General features: G+C 42.7%; 1 protein-coding gene across 1 annotated transcript in view; it reads left to right on the forward strand.

Moving 5' to 3' along the window:
* Positions 1-14,175: 14,175 nt before the first annotated feature.
* Positions 14,176-22,845, forward strand: part of LOC136874399 (trypsin-1) — a 99,094-nt gene continuing 90,424 nt past the window's right edge. Inside the window, exon 1 of the mRNA XM_067148035.2 lies at positions 14,176-14,238. Within this exon, the coding sequence (XP_067004136.2) occupies positions 14,189-14,238 (50 nt within the window). The 5' untranslated portion in view covers positions 14,176-14,188. The remainder of the gene's footprint in view (positions 14,239-22,845) is intronic.

The raw sequence follows: 22,845 nt of genomic DNA on the forward strand, positions 1-22,845 counted from the left end.
TGGCGTATTCAACATTAGAAATCATCCTAGGTAGGGCCCTCATCTTTACAGACATGCAGGTCGCCTAATAGGCCGTCTACTAGAAAAAGACCTGCACCAGGCCTCTCCGGAGGCTATACGCCATTATTATTATACTTTCTCTATAGATAGGTCTCGTGATACCCAATTCATTGCAAGTCAGATAGCGGTCTGTATCATCGAAAGAATACCTGTCATTCCCAATATATTAACTGAATTTAGTGCCAGTTATAACATAATCCACTGTACAGTGGTCAATTTCTTTTTTGCATATTCCGGTTTACTTCGCATTTTAGTTTGTTATGTGCATGTGCGTACACTATACATAACGAAGGGCATATACTGTACAAACAAAAAACATGACGTCAGCTATGTAAAATCAACAAATAATGGCAACAAAGGCACAACGTTGGTGTTGAGGGATTATGAACACAAAATTGTGACGAAGCATACTCAGCAACAACAAAAAGTCCAACTAGTTATGAGGCATATTATTCCACCTTTTGGTTAACAGCTTCAGCCACTTGCTGAATGTTGGTAGGAGAATTATAAATATACTGCTAGTGGCTTTACGTCGCACCGACACAGATATGTCTTATGGCGACGAGGTAGGAGAATTAAAACGGTGGGTAATTTGCTCTCTTAAGTTCACGTCATGCATGTACAACACAGTTCATGTCCGCAGAATATGTCGGGCATACCGTTCGCTGTATGCCACGGTCATTTTCATCGAATGCTGTAAAGCTCTCGCCCACGGTACCAGAAAATCCTGTAACTACGGGTTGTAGGATGATGTCTATGTATACCAGACCAGTCATGTTACCCTGGATCAACCCCTGGGGGGCGGGGGCGTAGAATAACATCCACAGTATCCCCTGCCTGTCGTAAGAGGCGACTAAAGGGGGCCCAGGGGATCTTTACTTGGGAGCGTGGGTTGGCGTCTACGGGGCCATTAGCTGAGTCCTGGCATTGTTTCCACTTACTTGTGCCAGGCTCCTCACGTTCATGTATCCTATCCGGCCTCCCTTGGTCAAGTCTTGTTCTTTAGAGACCCCGAAGTTATTAGAGCATTCGAGGCCTAGGGAATCTTTCATTTTCACGCTCTTCGTGGCCTTTGTATTTTCTTGGCCGATACCTTCATTTTTCGAAATGTCACATCTCTTCCATTTTTTCTCTCTGATTAGTGTTAATAGAGGATGGTTGCCTAGTTGTATTTCCTTTCAAAACAATAACCACCACCACCACCACGTTACCTGGTAGAGGCGTATGTCGACCAAATATGGTCCCACCCCAAAACATGACGGAACTTCCTTACTGCTGATTGTGTTCCAGGATGAAGGGCTCGTTCAGTCTCTCACCGCATCGTTCCAGATTCTATAGCTCCTGTACTCTTCTGCTGTTCCTGAGCCATGGCCTATAACTTGTTGCCCCCTCTTACACAGCTGCCCTATGGTATATGGTATGGTTTAAAAGGAGGTTTAGGCACGGTCCTCCTTGATATCAAGTTTTCATCGTGCAGCTGATTTCGCATTTCTGGCAATCAGCAGCAGGATTCTGAAGCCGGAAGGGTGTGACTGCTGCCATCTTACGTCACTACACTATCCCGATACATTAATGTAAAATAGTACCCGAAACGGGAATATTGGATAGGGGATAATTAAAATACTTAAAAGCACGTCGAAATGACAGTAATACTGATCAATTAGACCTATTAGGACCTTTATTTTACTGGTACAAATAAGAAACACTGGTATATCAATTTTGCAAATGCTTTAAAATAGCCAACTTATTATAGACTGACCTATGGTCAAAATTGTTTCCATTATATTCTCTTACAGCATGATTCACGCGTATTTTCAAGTACAGCGATGCAACTACACTAATATGGCGTGCCGGGCTGAGTGGCTCAGACCGTTGAAACGCTGGCCTTCGATCCTGGCTCAGTCCGGTGGTGGTGGAGGTGGTGATTATTGTTTTAAGAGGAAGTACAACTGGGCAACCATTATTTGAAGGTGCTCAATATGTCAGCCTCGTGTCAGTAGATTTACTAGCATGGCAAAGAACTCCTGCGGGACTAACTTCCGGCCTGTCGGCGTCTCCGAAAACCGTAGTAGTAGTTAGTGGGACGTAAAGCCAATAATAATAATAATAATAATAATAATAATAATAATAATAATAATAATAATAATAATAATAATAATTATTATTATTATTATTATTATTATTATTATTATTATTAATAAGGCGAGAAACATAAGTGCCCATTGGGTTTAGATCTGAAGCATATGAGTTTAGCGTTGAAAACAAATTTGTTTTATACAACTGATCTGTGACTTCATATATACTGTATACCGGTAGGCCTATATACCCCCTGTATATATAAATATATCTCAAGATGTTTGTACACATGAACCACATCTTTCGTAGGAACATAGGTCTACAGATTACCCCTATTCTTGAAATAAATGAATGGATAAGGATGTTCTTTTCGTACAACTACTTCCTTGCAAGTAGAGAATTGACCACAAATCCTGAGAGATATTCAATAATATTCTGTGATAATAAACCTAACACCTATTTCGATTTATGGAAGCTTACTAATCCTTCCACTTTAATTTCAACAGTAATTTTGACATTCTTACAATATATATTTAAATAATAGAAGGGCCCGAGACTAATATTATTCAATTACTAACATAACCAAAACAAAAGTCACCTGTTGCCAGGTGTTGTAGTATTATTATTATTCATATTATTATTATTATACACAATATACATAGGACGGAATTGAACTCTGTCTCCTACATAATTAGGATTCTTTAATGGTAAATTAAATTACATTACTAACTAGATAGCAAGTGTACGTGAGCACATGTGAGCCACTTACTAGTGTACTGAAACTCCTATTCCTTTCTCTTCCTTCGTGAGTAAAAAAACATCTAAGCACTACAAAGGTATTCACCACTCTGCCAAAAAAATTTAACGTTAAATGTGCATAAAAGACATAAAACGAACCTGCACGTAACACAGTTAAAGTTTACGGTGGATCTGTAGCGACGTAAGACGGCGATGGCTTCAAGTTTCTGGCTTCACTAGCACCAATGCTACGAGATAGAGCGCTGCCTGTCTATTTACTGTATGTCTGTAGTCTGATCTGACACATTCACGCCGGTGGCCCTCCGAAGATCCTGGAGGAGCGAGGTGGCTGTAGCAGTAGGCCTACCATGTACCGTGCTGAAAAGAAAATGCAGCAACCACTTGCTTTTTCCTGAACTTTTACCAAACTCTGGAGACATCACTCTGATTCATTCCAACAAAAGCAGTGACATCCAATTGTCGCATTCCTTCTTGCACCAGTATCTCAGTTTGAACTCGGCTTCATGTTTTTTCGCTAGGGGCTTTACGTCGCACCGACACAGATAGGTCTTATGGCGACGATGGATAGGAAAGGCCTAGGAGTTGGAAGGAAGCGGCCGTGGCCTTAATTAAGGTACAGCCCCAGCATTTGCCTGGTGTGAAAATGGGAAACCACAGAAAACCATCTTCAGGGCTGCCGATAGTGGGATTCGAACCTACTATCTCCCGAATGCAAGCTCACAGCCGCGCGCCTCTACGCGCACGGCCAACTCGCCCGGTTGGCTTCATGTTTACATCAGTCTTGCATGTGCTGTCTATACACCACCGATTTTTCAAGTGATGATGCTAAACTGACCAACATGAGGCGTGCTTCTCAACTGATCTAGGTTTAATGTCACTACGTGTCTCAGAAATTGTCCTATAGTTCATACTATACACGGGTTTTTGAGGTACCGTAGCTTATACCGTATGAAATCGTAAATGTATACAACTTTTCTTGAGCACTGTACACCTACTCTTCCTTGAGTACCGGCAAATGGCCTTATGCTTGAAGAATGAATTGGAATGAAATGAAAATCCAAAGCCTGTTTCTAGTCATTCGACTGGGCCAGAGATGAAATGAATTATGCCCCCATCTAGCGCTGAGGATAGGAATTGTGCCGGCTGCCGAAGTACTCCCCTGGGTCAATGATTAATGACTGCCAGATGAAGTGAAATGATACTGGAGAGTGTTGCTGGAATGAATGATGACAGGGAAAACCTGAGTACCCGGAGAAAAACCTGTCCCGCCTTCGCTTTGTCCAACACATATCTCACGTGGAGTGACCGGGATTTGAACCACGGGACCCAGCGATGAGAATCCGGCGCTCTGCTGGTAATTCCTTTATACCAGAAGCCCAATAAATGCTTCTCGCTTCTGTTATCTTCCGTATTCTTTTCTACTGTTACCCATTATCTTCTTATATCCTCCAGCTCCCTTTCCAATGCTCACATTGCAACCGCTCATTAATACTTTCCTGCCTTTGCCGTTTACCCAGAAGACGACATCACTAAACGCTTCATAAATCGTATCTACTTCATCCTCATCTGTTTCCCCACATGGTGAGTACCCTGAGACTACTCTCTTCCTAATTTGTGCTAACATCCAATGCTTCCACATTATTTATTCATTCACGTGCAAAACGGAAACTGTATTACGTACTATTTTTCTTTTGGTAATGGTTTAACATTGTACTAACACATCGAATGTTTTCGGCGACGCTGCTGTGGTTTTATTAATGAACAATCCTACTCCACGTCCTATGAAGGTCGTCCGACTCCAAGAAGAGCAACGATACATGCTCGGACGTCATACAATGACGAAACGAGAACCTAGAGAGGCTGGAATGAAAAACATCTCCAGTTCAGTCAAATGCCTCTACATGCCACTGGTAATCATTAAAAAATGCTGCTAAATATTAATCATCGAATTCTTAAACCATTGGACGACAGAAAAATCGATACCGTTGACAGTACCGATCTCTAGTACTTGTTGGGGTACGTTTTGCTGCAAGGACTACCATATCCTACAACAAGTTGCGGAGAGAGCAATACATACATTTTATCCACACAATGGATACAAATTGTGAATGGGTTCTGTTTATAAGATGGAATGCTTTCCTTGTCACCTTGTCGAAGGGCTTGTCAAATGGGAGTCCATCACTGTCACACGGACTAATTCCGAATTATTTATCATAAATTTCCTGGTAATGGCCTCTGTGACTCAGGCGGCAGCGCGTCGGACTCTGACCTCTGGGTTTCGTGGTTCATATCCTGGTCACTCCATGTGAGATTTGTGCTGGACAAAGTGGAGGCGGTACAGGTTTTCTCCGGGTACTCCAGTTTTCCCTGTCATATTTCATTCCAGCAACACTCCACTATCATTTCATCTGTCAGTCATTAATCATTGCCCCAGAGGAGTGCGACAGGCTTGGGCAGCCGGCAAAGTTCATATTCTCGCCGCAAGATGGGGGCTTCATTCATTCATCCCTGACCCGGTCACTGACTGTAAAACAGGTTGTAGGTTTTCATTTCATTCCTGGTAATGACATTTTTTATGAATATTTGATTACATTAGAGTTCCAAATATTTACAACCAGTTATTCAACAGGTAGACTGGACTGGGTCAGTATCCCACTCCTACATATCGCCCGATGAAGATTTAAAAATCGTCGGTGTACTGAACACAGTGGCTACTTTGGACCACCAATGGTGCTTGTCTCACCTCTCTTAGAGTGTATTTCATGCAGCTGCCAGGTTGCATTCGGTAGATATTGGGTTCGAACCCCACTGTCGGCAGCCCTGAAGTTGGTTTTTCATGGTTTTCCATTTCCACACCAGGCAAATGCTGGTGCTATAACTTAGTTAAGGCCACGGCTCACAGCTGCGCGCCCCTAACCGCACGGTCAACTCTCCCGGTGAAGTAAGTTAATGGAACCTAAAACCAATAACATTATTATTATTAATCATCATCTTCTTAGTGTTCTTTACACGTTGCGCAGGGTCTGTTATCCGGCTCACCGATCTCTTCTTCTTCTTCTTCTTCTTCTTCTTCTTCTTCTTCTTCTTCTTTATCTGTTTAGCCTCCAGGGTCGGTTTTTCCCTCGGCCTCAACGAGGGATCTCACCTCTACCGCCTCAAGGCAGTTTCCTGGAGCTTCAGACTCTGGGTCGGGGGATACAACTGGGGAGTATGATCAGTACCTTGCCCAGGCGGCCTTACCTGCTATGCTGAACAGGGGCCTTGCAGGGGGGTGGGAAGATTGGAAGGGATGAACAAGGAAGAGGGAAGGAAGCGGTCGTGGCCTTAAGTTAGGAACCATGCCGGCTTTTGCTTGGAGAAGTGGGAAACTACAGAAAACGACTTCCAGGATGGCTGAGGTGGGAATCGAACCCACCTCTACTCAGTTGACCTCCCGAGGCTGAGTGGACCTCGTACCACTTTTCAAACTCACCGATCTCTACTTGGTTCTATCCGGTGCACCATTCGTGTTTAAATGCGCACAACGTAGGTGTTCTTGTATACGACCAAGACAGCGTACCTTGGACCGACCACATGATCGATTTCAAGGCACAGGGAGATGCAGTGTCTTCTTCACCACCGATACTTCTTCGTGGGGGAAACATGGCCATACCATTGCAGTCCAGCTTCGTGCATTTTGTCCATGATCAGTGCGACGCTCGAGCTTTTCTAGCTGTTTATGTTCTTGAAGCAGTCCAGTCGGGATCAGGCCAAGTGACAGCGAAGCGTGCGCAACTCCATACCATGGGGTGGTGGTTATTGTGTGACTATTGCTGGCTAGCATTCAAGCTGTCAATGCTTCTTTAATACCCATTACCACCAGAGATACCAAAACCGACCTATTGCAACAAGACCGGTTGGGATTCATGTCGTGAGCTGAATGTGGCTATCGGTGGTTGTCTTGTGCAGATCCCTAGCGAAGTACCTCCGTGGATAGTTCCGCTGCCGGATATACGATTAGATCTACTCCGTCGATCCAAGGTGAACATGAATGTCTTTGTTCATCGGAGGTATTTCCAGGACTTCGTTCACCAGTATCCGGGTGAGCGACATATCTTCCCGGACGGTCCTAAGGTAGGAGCATGTTTCATGTTCTTTCATCTCCGATGATGTTAACACGAAGATCTAGCTACCTCTCTGCAGCAAGTATACTACGGAGTTCTTCGCCAACTTAGAAGCTATGCAATTCGCGCTGAGTGATGAAAGTGGCCACTTTCTCGTGTGAATCGACTCGTTACGTTCTCTGCAGTCTACTGACACATGTTCACCGCAACACCTACTGGTGCAGCAGATTCACGACCTTATAGCCTGGTTATGTGTTTCTGGCAGCAGAATCACTTTCGCGTGGCTTCCAAGCCATGTGGGGATTGTGGGAAACGAACTTGCGGACAAAGCTGCAAAAGAATTGGTACTTTTACAACCTAGATCTATGAACGTACCCGCTAGGGGTATTTAGTCTCAGCTACATCGAGCCATCTTGGTGTCCTGGGAGTCGAAGTGGCTAGCTATACGAACTCCCAACAAGCTGAGAGTGATTAAGACGACAACTGTCGTGTGGCGGTCCTCTTTCCGGCCTTCACGAAGAGAGGCCGTCGTTTTGTGTAGGCTGAGAATAGGTCATAGAAGATCTACTCATTCTTACCTCCTAATGACCGAATACCCCTCCAGCGCATGATTTTGGTGCCGAATTCATCGTGGCCCACATCCTCACAGCGTATGCGAAACTCTCTAGCCTAAGATGGAACCTAGCCTTGTAGGAGACACTCGAAATCATACTAGCCAATGACGAAAACACTGCTGATTTCATCGTTCGCTTTATGTGTGAGAGTGGATTGATCAACAGCATATTAATTTCGCCGGGCTGAGTGGCTCAGACGGTTAAGGCGCTGGCCTTCTAACCCCAACTTGGCAGGTTCGATCCTGGCTCAGTCCGGTGGTATTGAAGGTGCTCAAATACGACAGCCTCGTGTCGGTAGATTTACTGGCACGTAAAAGAACTCCTGCGGGACTAAATTCCGGCACCTCGGCGTCTCCGAAGACCGTAAAAGTAGTTAGTGGGACGTAAAGCAAATAGCATTATTATTATTATTATTATTATTATTATTATTGTTGTTGTTATTATATTAATTTCAAGAGTTCTATTACTCAGGGAGCTTGCGATTCCTTTTGATGCGTTATTGTCTTTTTCTTCTAATTAAAATACTTTTTATTTTATTTTAAATTCATTTTCAAATGCATTCGTTGAAGAAGTTTTACTTTATTTTAATTGTTGTTTCCATTTAATTTGTTCAAAGAAGATGATCACCTAGATGTACTTCCTCTTAAAACAAAATTCACCACTACCATTCGGAGCCGTACAGAGCAACTAGTCGATGTCAGGAAAGGCATCCGGTCATAAAACAGGGCCCAGTCTACATGTGACCGTCGAGGCGCGTGGCTGTCAGCTTGCATCCGGGAGGTAGTGGGTTCGAATCCCACTGTCGGCAGTCCTGAAGATGGTTTTCCGTGGTTTCCCATTTTCACACCGGGCAAATGCTGGGGCTGTACCTTAATTAAGACCACGGCCGCTTCCTTCCAACTCCTAGGCCTATCCTATCCCATCGTCGCCATAAGACCTATCTGTGTCGGTGCGACGTAAAGCCCCTAGCAAAAAAAAAGTCTACATGTGCATCACAAATAGTACTCGAGACCTCACCAGGGCGAGGGAAAAGCGGAAGTATAAGAAGAAGAAGTAGTTAATATGTTTACACAAATTTTGACATTTTTAGTGCTGGATTGAGTGGCACAGACGGTTGAAACGCTGACCTTCTGACCCCAGCCTGGCTTAGTCTGGTGGTATTTGAAGGTGCTGAAATACATCAGCCTCGTGTCGGTAGATTTACTAGCACATAGAACAACTCATGCGGGACTAAATTCTGGCACCTCGGCGTCTTCGAAAACCGTAAGAGTAGTCAGTGGGACGTAAAACCATCATCATTATCATCATCATTATTATTATTGTTATTATTATTAATTTTAGTGTCTGTTTTAACCTTTTAATGCCTGCCTAGGCTACCTAAAATAGGATTTTTATAATGTCTAAATGTTCTCAACTTACCCATTACTCAGCACTACCCATGCAGTACCTCAGCAGCTTTCGTACCGTCACGGCCATAAATGAGACTGATGCCTGTTGTATACACCATCAAATATTTTTTTTTTACTTTAATACATTACATTGTCAAATCTTGTCAAAGACTGTTCAACATTGCTGAAGGTTTGATAAGATTTGAAAACATTTGGCAAGGTTTGATAGCATTTTGTTTTTACACGGAGGAAAGGCAAATATGAGTTGTGGTTTTTGGACTAGCAGTGGGATACATTCTTAAAAAGAAGATAAACGCGTAATAAACCATAATTTACATGGTGTTGGAATCGTTCTGGAGGGATCCCACGCATCTTGCACTGCTACCCACAATTGGTCTTGTGTACTTGGTGGGGGTTCATGGAGCGTATACCAGCATCGACAGCATTCCATAAATGCTCGACTGGATTAAGAAGGGGGGATCTGGAGGGTCAATCCATGGAGTTCTTCTTCAACCATTTGCGTGCCACCACAGAGCGGTGACATGGCGCATTGTCCTGTTGAAAAATGGCATTTCCATCAGGGTACTCTAGTGCCAGAAAGGGGTTCAGATGGTATGAAAGAATGTCTTATAACGTGCACCTGTCAGCACTCCCTGCAGCCGGACAATGGGGCCTAATTGCGACCATGAAAACGCCGTCCAGACCATGACTGAGCCACCTCCCTCCTGGACACAACCTTGTAGGCACGCAGGATCCATAGTTTCATGGTGCATACGCCACACTCTCAAGCTAGCCATACACGTACAGGAAATCCTCAAGGAAAAAGCCTCCGGGATTTCCTTGGGGATTTCCTCAACCGAACCCTCGCCCACATACGGAGAGGATATCCTCAAGGGGATCCTTGGGGATTTCCTCAAGGTTCAACTCCAGGTTGACTGGTGGTGGTTGGTTGTTCACGTGGTGTTGTAAATAATTTTCATCATGGTAATTTTTTGAACTCACCACAAGAAAGGTTCATTCTGATATATTTGTATAACTTGTGTTAAAAGTTCTCGAGACATGACGATATAGTACACTCCCGACAATCACTTCACTTCACAAATCCTCAAGGCCTACTGTCGTCAACACATACACGCAGCAAGAGACTGGGAAAATCCGGCCTGCTTGGCCTCAAGGCGGAAAAGAATTTAATTTTGTTGGGGATTTTTGGATCTCTCGCACCCAGCCCGGCCTCAAGGACGCCACCACACACGTTGAGGAATTCCTCACGGATTGGACTGTTCAGGCCGAACCTTGAGGAAATCCCGCTCGTGTATGGCCGCCTTCACGCGCCCATCAGCTCGATTCAACTGGAACCGGGATTCATCGGACCATACCACACGCCGCCACTATGCCATGGTCCATTGCCGATGTTCGCGGGCATCGTTGAGCTCTGTGTCGAGGTGTCAGCAAAGGGATACGAGTTGGTCGTTGGCTGGTGAAGCCTATGCGGTGCAGTTGCCTCCTTACAGAAATGGGTTCCTGACTCCCAGCATTCAACTGGGTGGTAATGTGACTCACAGTAGCCTGTCGAGGGCCCAGTATGGTTCTGTGGAGGCGACGTGATGTCCGTTCTTTAAACACCTGTAGTCTTCCCGTCCGGCGGTTTATGTGGGTTGTAACATTCTCTTTGCGATATTGAAAATCCACCCTCGACACTGTTGACCTCGGAAACCCGAATTCGCGTGTAATCTCCGCAATGCTATGACCCACCGATGATCATCCCACTTTCAAAATCCGTTAACTCGCAACGTGTTGCCATCTTCACGACACTGGTGTCTGTGACAGCTACCCACAACGCTCAGGGGTCATGCACGGCTCATTTTCTAATGGGACACCCCTTCCCGTGCCTTTTGGACATTCAGTGTATTGCATTTACTCACCTTAATTGAATAAAAATGAGAGCAATGCAATGGAAATTCATTTTTGATTACATGAACACAATTTAGGAAATGATCGTCATAAATCAAACATTGCTGATAGCGTTTAATTATAGGTTACCGTAGCTAATAAACATAAAAGCTGTCCATTTCCTTGAGATATTTTTCTTACAATATCCTCGTACGCTGCCGTTTTATTCATTTTATTGTAGTGCTCTACGGAGTCCAGTGAACATAGACAGGAATGCGCCTTAAACTTAGTAATGAATACAGTACACACACAACACCCCTCAGCCATTAAGAAGAAACCATTTTTGTGGATTTGATTCCCGGCAATCCCAGCAAGCCTAGCAGCCTAGCGCGTACCGTTAATACTCGAATTCCATTGGTCAATTCTGCCTAAGACTTGGCAATTCTTTGGTCGATTAGAACATGTTTTAATTCACTTTCAAGACGTTTGAAGACTTCTCAAGGCTTCTCAAGTATTGCAAGCGATTTGACAAATAAATTTGTGAAATATTGAAAATTCTTGTGAAGTCTTGAATTTGATAAAAACAAAAGAGATCGTGTACCTACAACAGTCTTTAGACTTCGGTGGAAGCTACAGTTTGCTCTGGTCTTTGCCAAGAGGCAAATTCAAAATTACTTCATCCGTCAATGAGAAGCAACAGACTATCTCTCTCACCAACATAAATACGAACGTTTATATGGAAGGTCTTCGGTGACGCTAGGGTGGAAATGTGTAGGACTGGGAAGGTAGCGGCCGCCTCTCACCTTAATTAAGGCACAGCCCCCGCGTTTTCCCGATGTGGAAATAGAAAATAGGTCTGCCGACACGATGGTGGGTTTCGAACTCACCATCTCCTCAAGGAAAGCTCACAACCACGTGATCTATACCACAAAGCAACTCGTTCGTTGCATGTCATAATAATAGGGATGTAGGCCTATGTTCATACTGTGTGCGTGCATGTATTGATAAAATAGTAGATAGTTAGTCAGGCTATAGGCTATAGAAACTTTCTTGCGTACAAAGTGCAAACAAAGGAAGTGTAAAGATGGACGCAAGAAATTTTATGATCCAGAAGGGAGATTCCAACAGTGAAATGTTTGCGGATTAATAATACTAATAATAATATAATGGCGCAAAGAGAAATTAGTCCTTAGAATTTAGGAAGAAGAAAATTAGCGATAGATTGCCTAGTATTTGTAGACGATCTAGCAATCTTAACCCGAGATATTTCAACAGCCCATCCTGAAAATAACTGCGGGAAAATTCGGCCTTCGGATATCGTTTGAAAAGACAGAATACATGACCTGTAGCAAACAAGCACCAACATTCTTGGTGACAAAATATGGCAAAATTAAACGAGTATCACAAGTTAAGTATCTTGGTGAAACAATTCGGAAAAATGGACCCGAAACAAAATTAATTTATTTATTTATTTATTTATTTATTTATTTATTTATTCAAGAAGCACAAGATACAGCTATACTGAGCAAATTTCACTTGCACTGTCAACAGACTAATTAACAAATGTAAACTTTCATAATAAAATATAACAAACATAACTATATATAACAAGATCCGGCACACAGCCTACTAATAACAACTGTCCAAATCGAAAACCATGAGAATGTCCATGTTCATAGCCAAGTCGTCGTGGGTCAAGATGACATCAACTTATCTTTAAGAGACTATTTACACCCCTCTCGAATATGCTTTTATTTGATGCTTATCAAGGTCTTGTCTCCTATTAATATTGTTAAAGAATGTTGGGAGGCGGATTAGGAAAGATCGTTGAAGTATTGAGTGCTGAGTGTGGGGAATGTGGAGGAGGTCTTTGCTTCTGGTGGAGCGGGAAGGAACACGGAGAGATAAGAGTGAGACAAGATGTTCCGAGCGGTAAAGCCCATTTAAGAACCCGTGGAGGAAACTCAGGTCAGCTTCCTGTCGCCTGATGTGCAGCGGTGACAACTTTATTGCCCTTAATATCTGCTGCGTAGACAGATTTCTGAGCTTGGGGTTCTTTTCCTTAAAATTGCAGCAAAGAACGACACTGCTCTGTCTAACTGGTTAGTATTGGAGGGGGAGGCTGTTGTCCAAATAGGAGAGCAGTAGTTTAAGTTATATACCTAAAGATGGAAATTGCATACCGACATATCTACAACAAAAATATCTTCAAGCACAAAATCTAAGACATTACAATACAGTCATTAAACCAGAATGTATTTATGGTCCAGAAACGCGAATTTTGAACAGGAAAGCAGACATTGAATACACTGAGGGAAAGGAACGCAAAATCATAAGAAAAATTCTAAGCCCAAAACTCGACGGACAATACCCACTCAGAGGCAGACAGGAAATCAAACAAAACACAAATATTCACAGTGACATTAGAAGACGCACGTTAAGATTCTATGGGCATATTAAAAGAATGCATCCAGACAGACTTACAGAACAAATAGTCGAATTCTACGAAACGGGAATAAGCTAAAACAGACGTGATGAAATGGATTGGCGAAATCAAAAACCGATTTGAAACAAGCAAGAATTACTCCAACAGATGTCCGAAACAGGGTAATCTACAGATCCAAAATTCACAAATGGCAAGTTGACCAACAGGAAAGACCAAAGAAGTAGACCGGGACAAGCTAGTCTGAAGAGAGAAGGGAAGGCCAAAGGAAGGCAAATGCACGCCTCTAAGTTGCATAGTCCTAATGGGCTTATTGCATATATAATAATATAGGTTTTACGTCACACTAACTATCTACTTTTACGATTTTCGTAGACGCCAAGCTGACGGAATTTTGTCCCTCAGGAGTTCTATTACGTGCTGGTAAATCTATTGACATGAAGCCGACGTATTTGTGCACCTACATATACCACCGGACTGAGCCAGGATCGAACCTGTCAACTTGGGATCAGAAAGCCAGCGCCGTAACCGGCTGTTTGCGGATTACTGTAGTAAAGCTTGCTTCACGCCAGGACTAGATAACAAAATAAGAGATCCTTTCGCTCCCATGTGTTATGTGCGCATTCGTTTTGCTGTGACTCAGTGAGGTTAGGAAATATCTGATGATGTACAGTGCAGAGGAGAACCTGCCCATCACTGAGCCATGTGGGTGAACGTAAGCATGCGAGCACGTGGTGCGGACATCATCAGCCAATGGAGGGAATTGAGGCCAAACCTCCAATGAGCAGCTGCTTCGGCGCTATATAATATTGGTCCCGCGCAAATTAATCTCCAGTGTTCGTTGTGTGCTCCGGCATGGGAGAGTGTAAGTGGCCCGCACTTCTAGCCAAGAAAGCATACATACCGTGAGTTATTATTGTTATAATTATTTATGTGGTTGAGATACGTTTGTTAGCAGTTGGTAAGTTGAGATGTAAACCGAATAAGAGCGCACTGATTTGAGTTTAGTTTGCTTGTCTGAAGCCCGACTCCTTGCCTGAATGATCAGCGTCGTGGGCTTCGGTTCAGATTCTGAGGACCTTGGTTTCGATTCCCGGTCGGGTAGAGGATTTGAGCCGTGTTTCGTCAATTCGTCTGATTCGGGGACTGGTGATCGTGTCTGTCTCACTTCACTCATCTGCATAAACATACAACACTACTGACAACCACAGAAACACGCATTAGAGGTTGTAATATTTTTTTAAATCTGAGGTTCGAGTCCCAGTGACAGCCGAGTGGCATTTCAGCTTCTAAGTAATGAGGATCCATTGACGGAAGGTAAGGGAGAAAAGTTGCATGAATTCACCCATGTGAAAGACTTGTTTTTCTCTTTGAGGATACATGAACTCGCTCCCGCCAGAAAGTTATGAAATGTCGTATGGCTTTTAGAGCCGGGATATCCCAGGACGGGTTCGGCTCGCCAGGTGCAGGTTATTCTATTTGACTCCCGCAGGCGACCTGCGCGTCATGATGAGGATGAAATGATGATGAAGACAACAAATACACCCAGCCCCCGTGCCATTGGAATCAACCAATTAAGATTAAAATCCCCGACCCACCCGGGACCCTCTGAACCGAAGGCCAATACGCTGACCGTTCAGCCAACGAGTCGGACGCCAGAAAGTTATTAACCTGTTTGAATCATGCCACAGTACATATACAGCAGTTATTCTGGATGAGTGAGCGTGTGGTAACAACAGAAAGATGAACCCTGTGGTGGTTGAAAGTATAACGTTCAGTGAACGTGAGAAACATCTCTACATAATATCGGACTTGAAATGCAGATTCTAAAAATGTTTTGTGGACGGTAATGACAGATGGACTTCTTGTAGGGATGAGTATACTTGTTTTGACGCAGAATACGTCTGCAGTTTCGGAACGGTACTTGGGCCGGTGAGTGTTATTAAAACAAAAGTTATGAAATTCAAATAATTTCTAGACCTCACGTGTGGGGATAGTGTACGATATTTCATTGTAAAAAAGGAGGGATCTCTTGACAATCAACAGAGCCCTAGTTATGTCATAATATCAGCAATATTAGTGCTGACAACCTCCGTGAACAGAGCATATTACGCCCGATACGTTGTACCATTGAGGAGGCCCTGAAAAAAAACAACAACAAACAAACAAAAAAACAACAACAACAAAAAAACCATGGCGCAACAGCTCCGAAGGTCCTTGGCCTTCCAAGCGAACAGTGCTCAGCCCAAAGGCCTGCAGATTATGAGGTGTTGCGTGGTCAGCACGACGAATCCTCTCGGCCCTTATTCTTGGCTTTCTAGACCGCGGCCGCCATCTCACTGTCATATAACTCCTCAATTTTAACCACGTAGGCTGAATAATAATAATAATAATAATAATAATAATAGGCCTAATAATATTAATAATAGGCCTAATAATAATAACGTTATTGGCTTTACGTCCCACTAACTACTTTTACGGTTTTCGGAGACGCCGAGGTGCCGGAATTTAGTCCCACAGGAGTTCTTTTACGTGACAGTAAATCTACCGACACTAGGCTGACGTATTTGAGCACCTCAAATATGACAGGACTGAGCCAGGATCGAACCTGCCAACTTGGTGTCAGAAGGCCAGCGCCTCACGTAGGCTGAGTGGACCTCGAACCAGTCCTCAGATCCAGGTAAAAATCCCTCACCTGGCCGGGAATCGAACCTGGGGCCTCCAGGTTAGAAGTATGCACGCTATCTGTAAACCGCGAGTAGAAAGAATGAGTGAAAGACAGTCCGGCTCCATGGCTAAATGGTTAGCGTGCTGGCCTTTGGTCACAGGAGTCTCGGGTTCGATTCCCGGCAGGGTCGGGAATTTTAACCTTAATTGGATAAATTCGCTGGCACGGGGGCTGGGTGTATGTGTTGTCTTCATCATCATTTCATCCTCATCACGACGCGCAGGCCGCCTACGGGTGTCAAATCAAAAGACCTGCATCTGGCGAGCCGAACTTGTCCTCGGACACTCCCGGCACTAAAAGCCATACGCCATTTCATTTTCAGTGAAAGACAATCGAACAAGCTCAAGATGATCGAGGTAAGTTAGTTTGCAATAATAATATCAATAACGTACTTGGCCATCATTTAAAATCCGCGTGTCTCTCTCTCTCCAAACCAAACCAAACCAAACCCCATGGCACTACAGCCCTTGAAGGGCCTTGGCCTACCAAGCGACTGCTGCTCAGCCCGAAGGCCTGCAAATTACGAGGTGTCATGTGGTCAGCACGACGAATCCTCTCGGCCGTTATTCTTGGCTTTCTAGACCGGGGCCGCTATCTCACCGTCAGATAGCTCCTCAATTCTAATCATGTAGGCTGAGTCCAGGTAAAAATACCTGACCTGGCCGGGAATCGAACCCGGGGCCTCCGGGTAAGAGGCAGGTACGCTACCCCTACACCACGGGGGCCGGCACTATATAGACTAGCACACATAATAATTGACATGAAAAGAGGAAAGTCCAAAGAGTCTTTCCAAATAGCTTTCCATGTCAGATGGCACAATAGTAAGCAGCGTGCACATCCACCATTTGGTGATGAAATGTGAGCTCGGCGCATGCGGTAATATTTTAATATTCCTCGAGACCGCGGAGCGATAGCACGTACCGCAAGGTGTCGTTCCTTTTGCCTACGCGAGATATGTCGATGCCTGCTAATAATTAAGGTTCAGGTGTTAAGGAAGAGTCATATTTCATTCATGGGGTCATTTTACCCGAAACTTGTAAAATAACTGTGAAAGATCGGTCTCTGACTCCGTTTAAAGCAATTTTATGTTGTATGTAAATGCATATTTCAGTCATTTTTATTGATTTGGTCATATTTTGCTTATTGTAATGAATATAAGGTCATATTTCCTTATATTTTGACCATTTTTGTTTAAATTAAGGCGTCGTTTTTAATAAGGCACATGATATCTGCGTCGATTTTCAAGCACACGATTTCAAAATACTGTAGTAAATGTATTTTTCTTTCTTTCCCCGAAACAAGCAGCAGGTTTAGAAGACATGATTCCGAGAAAGAGATGGTGTACGAACGTACGCCGACGGTTACCAAAAAAAAAAAAAAACATGCTAATACTTCATTTTTGGCATTCGGGAGATAGTGGATTCGAATCCCACTGTCGACAGCCCTGAAGATGGTTTTTGCGTGGTTTCCCCATTTTCACACCAAGAAAATGCTGGGGCTGTACCTTAATTAAGGCCACGGCCTCTTCCTTCCCACTTCTGGCTCTTTCCTATCCCATCGTCGCCATAAGACATGTCTGTGTCGGTGCGATGTAAAGCAACTTGTGAAAGAAACCCTTCATTTTTGGTTACTTTTAAGAAAACAGAATGAGTATTGCGACTCAAGGCTATGATACTAAATAGACGTTTAAGGTGTTAATTTATCTACTGAAGCTCTGTCAGTTTGCGTGTCTGCTGTATTATCGCTTATCATTTTTTGTCACGTCTAATGGTAGTAATAATCTAATACTTGCTACCTATTCCTAAAATGCTTAAGTCATATATTACCTTTTTATATAATATTTTACTTTTCTACTTCATATTTAGCCAGTTTTTAGGACATATTTGCTTGCATATTTTGTACTTCGTTAGGTCATAAACTTCCAAACCCTAGTAATAATGTTTGTGAGGAAACTTAACTACCTGCGTGAGAAATTGAAAATGTTGTGAACATTTCCGAAATATCTAAATATATTAATTTAAAGGAGGCCCTGATATACCCTAAGAGTAAATAAATGGAAAGAATGGGTGAAATACAATCGAACAAGCTGAAGATGTGCGGGTTAGGCGTAAGAGAGCCAATGTACAACGTAATAAATCCGAGGCGGCCGAAAGCTACGAGCCGCAACCGGGAACGTCTAACTTGGAGATAGATAAACCGGAAAATACACAAGGTGTAACCAAGTCGTTGGAGACTGGAAATAGTGCAATTTCACAACATTCAAAAGAGGCCAGCCTATCAAAAAAAAAAAAAAAAAGAAGAAGAAAATCCTGTGTAAAATTAAACTCTGCGCATTCTCTGTTTTCCAGCACCCACCCAAAACGCACGTAACGAATTCTACGCCCACGAGACTTGTGGCCGTGGCTTCGATACAGCCCCTACCTACTTCTACTTACTTCAGGTTATTTATTTATTTATTTATTTATTTATTTATTTATTTATTTATTTATTGTAGTGATAATTGCCCATTGCGATGCCATTCATTTGTCCCTGTAGTTATCATCGGTCACTAGTAGACTAAATGAAATTGTACTGAACCGACCATCTAACGCATCTTTTATTTCAACCTAAGGTAGACTTGCGCCCAACGAGACAGTCCCTGGCCAGATTAAAAAAAGACACATCTACAAGGTAAACATGAAATTGTTGTATGGCTTTTAGTGCCGGGAGTGTCCGAGGACATGTTCTCTTCGCCAGGTGCAGGTCTTTTGATTTGACTCCGGTAGGCGACCTGCGCGTCGTGATGAGGATGAAATGATGATGAAGACGACACATACATCCAGTCCCAGTGCCAGCGAAATTAACCAATTATGGTTAAAATTCCCGACCCTGCCGGGAATCGAACCCGTGACCCCTGTGACCAAAATCCAGCATGCTAACCATTTAACCATGGAGCCGAACAGGATAAGCATAAACTATAGGGACAAACTTCAGGAGATGACAGGAAAAGAAACAAAAAATGTTCATATTAACAAACGTCCGGAATAGAACGGTGAGTTTGCTATAGAGCAATTAGTACACAACATTAGTACGGTTAACGGCTGCAAAAATATTGTAATTCGTGTGGTATTGTCTGTTGGGGGTACTTCCATGTGCCTGTCTGAATGTTAATAATATCTCGGCTAGTTGCTGATAAGAATAGCAGACCGTTGTGGTTCCACTTCACTACGATTAGGTCTACTCAAAAGTAAATCTGCATCATGAAAAAGCCCTATCTCAGCGTTGTGACGGCGGAATTATGTCGTGCATAGCAGTGCCATCTACAATACAGTCCCTGCCATGTAAGCCTATACACTAAGGGTACAGTCTTACTCTTTCTTCCTGTTAATACTGAAGGCAATGATTTATATTTATTTTCCAACCGTTGGGTTCGATTCAGTGTCACTAACCAGACAGTTTAGGGACCCTACTTGCCGATACGACGTCTTACAGTTACTGTTAATCTTGCAGGTTGACACCATGCAGTCATGATTTTTCGTGACTAGCGAGATTAAACGGTACTGCTTCTGCCGTACTCATATTATTTCGGTTGTTTGCCTAATGACGATTAAGCTCTTGAAACATAAAAAATAAAAACAACCACTAAGACACTATAAGATACAATATTTCAAGTTTGATTTCCAAAGGACTTTTTAGTGTTGTGCTTTTCCGAGTGTTTTATTAAATTTACATTCTATTTTTAAGGCTGAAGAAGGCTGAATGTGGCCGAAACATGTACCAAATGTGTGAATTTTCTTACTTTTCTTATATGACAAACTTGTATTAACTAAGCTGGACCAATTATATAATATTTTCTTTTACTATACACTCAACAATCAACACCGGGCGAGTTGGCCTTGCGGTCAGGAGCGTGCAGCTGTGAGCTCGCATCCGGGAGATAGTGGGTTCGAACCCACTGTCGGCAGCCCTGAAGATCGTTTTCAGTGGTTTTCCATTTTCACACCAGGCAAATGCTGGGGCTGTACCTTAATTAAGGCCACGGCCGCTTCCTTCCCATTCCTAGGCCTTTCCTGTCCCAACGTCGCTATAAGACCTATCTGTGTCGGTGCGACGTAAAGCAAAAAAAAAAAAAAAAAAAAAAAAAAAGCTATACACTCAACACGGAGATTTTTATATTCGCTTGAAACGTTGTATGTCAATAAGCTGATGCGATTCCTAAGTGTCTTCCTCTGAGACCTTTGAAAAGTAAAAGTGTCGCCCGTAATGGGTGACGAAAAAGAGAGAAATCAAGGTCAGAATCTGTACATGAAAGTCCCTTCAAAGGTCGTGAACACAATCGAGCCTTAGCTAGAGGATCACCTGTGTCATCGTTCATCATTTTGATCAAGATAAATTGTTAGCCGTGACCCTGACGTCCAACGTGGGTGGGAACAGAGAAAGTGCACTACACGAGTTTAGTCGAGCAGGGGGGACAGAGATGCACTTTCAATGCCTCGCCTCACGGGGTACTAGCGAAGGAGAAAGGAGCTATCAGGAGAAAATCACTATTCCTCGCGCTCTTCACATATTATTATTATTATTATTATTATTATTATTATTAATATTATTATTATTATTATTATTATTATTATTATTATTATTATTATTATTATTATTATTAAATTATGTTTTCCCCGAGATACCGCGTCAAGTAACTGGTAATACATTTCTGGGCAGCCCAGAATTGCTGAATTCTTCTTCTTTCCTCTTTACGTCTGCTGTCCTGCTTGAATTCTTTATGGAAGCCCTTGGAGTTGTTCATTTGCGGTCCGTACTGTGCTCGATCGGAGACGTCCTCCCGCTTTAGTCCGACCCTACTGAAGTACCTTCCGACCTCCTGAAAGCATACCCTCTGCGGATGGGGTTGGTAGAATAACACCCACGGTATCCCCTGTATGTCGTAAGAAACGACTAAGAGTGACCTCAGAGGCTCTTAACTTGGGAGCGTGGGTTGGCGATAACGGGGCCCTTAGCTGAAGCCTGGTATTGCTTCCACTTATTTGTGTCAGGCTCCTTACTTTCACCTATTCTATCCTACCTCTCTTGGTCAACTCTTGTTCTTTTGCGACCCCGACGGTATTAGAACATTCGAGGCGTGGGGAGTCTCATTTTCACGCCCTTCGTGGCCCTTGTCTTTCTTTGGTCGATATCGGATCTCTTCCATTTTTTTCTATGATTAGTTGCCTAGTTGTACTCTCTCTTAAAACAATAATTACCAACACTCCTGGAAGCTCTTACCAAAATCCTTCGGTTTATTGTTCAGCATTTTAAAATTTTGTCTTGAAAACCACATTTCATCCTTTTTGAACAATTGTCCATTTCATTTTAGCCACGTTTTCTAACTGATTCCATCATTAAATTATTCAATTGTTAATTATTAATAGTTTATTAATTTAATAATTAATTTGCATAGTTATAATGTGGGGAGTATTTGAGGATGGATTAGAATACCGAGAGAATTCTGTTGAATGTGCATGCCGAGATGAAATAATCCATCAACATAGATTAGAATTGAGCCCATAATCTGGAACACACTTGACGACTGGTGTTAGCTAGATATGTGTTAACAACCAGTCTTATTTTCAATGTCTAGATTTTATTTTGTTCCTACGTTGTATGTGTTTTAAGTACACACATATACCGCTGTTTCTTTAGGTGACATAGGAAGGAAGGAAGGAAGGAAGGAAGGAAGGAAGGAAGGAAGGAAGGAAGGAAGGAATATTAATAATAATAATAATAATAATAATAATAATAATAATAATAATAATAATAATAATAATAATAATCTGTACCTTGTATTCGAGAGATAGTGGGTTCTGTGTCGGTGCGACGTAAAACAAAAACAAAAAAAAAGAAATATATATATATTTTCAGGAGTATTTTGTTTTTAACTGGCGATTTTATTCGTTCCACCTTGCTGTAGAATTTCTATTCTATTCTATTCTATACTATTCTATTCTATTCTATTCTATTCTATTCTATTCTATTCTGTTTTCTTCTATTCTATTCTGTTCTATTCTATTGCCCGATATTCTGTTCTGCAAGGGGTAAACCTCTTTCAGTATACATTCCATTGCCATATGAAACATTACATGTCTTCATAGAATAAAGTGCTTTTACTATGTCATAAATATACACTTTATCACAGTATGAAACATATATTTTTTGTAGTAAATTAAAGAAAAGCAAAGCTCTCTACGCACATGCAATGAAGACCCCTGGACCTTCTTTTTTCAGCATTTTCGTGGTGTGAAAATGGAAAACCACGGAAAACCATCTTCAGGGCCGCCGACAGTGGTCTGGACTCTAACCTCGGAACTAACAAGGAGACCTTGCTAACGTGTCCCCACCGATTTGATCTGTTTTCAATATATGCACAGCCCAAGATGAGAATTTTCACTCGTTCAAATTGCAAGGCTCAGTTCCCACCCAGTTGCGAGAAAATGGAATCAGAATATTTGGAGAGTGCATCACAACATCAGCACTGGATGCATTTCCACAACGAACGCGCATCACATCGAACAAGCTCTCTGCTTCACAAGCTCGCGATTCACGGATGGAATCTCGAATTTAGAGAACACGTTTATTGAAAATGAAAACCTACAACCTGTTTTCCAGTCATTGACCGGGTCAGGGATGTAATGAATGAAGCAGATATAGGCTGTTAGTACGATGGGGTCGCCACTCCCAAAGTGATTTATTAATGAATGATAGATGCTATGAAATGAGAATGGAGAGTGCTGCTGGAATGAAAGATGACAGGGAA

Source organism: Anabrus simplex, chromosome 1 (assembly GCF_040414725.1).
Source record: "Anabrus simplex isolate iqAnaSimp1 chromosome 1, ASM4041472v1, whole genome shotgun sequence".
NCBI lineage: Eukaryota > Metazoa > Arthropoda > Insecta > Orthoptera > Tettigoniidae > Anabrus > Anabrus simplex.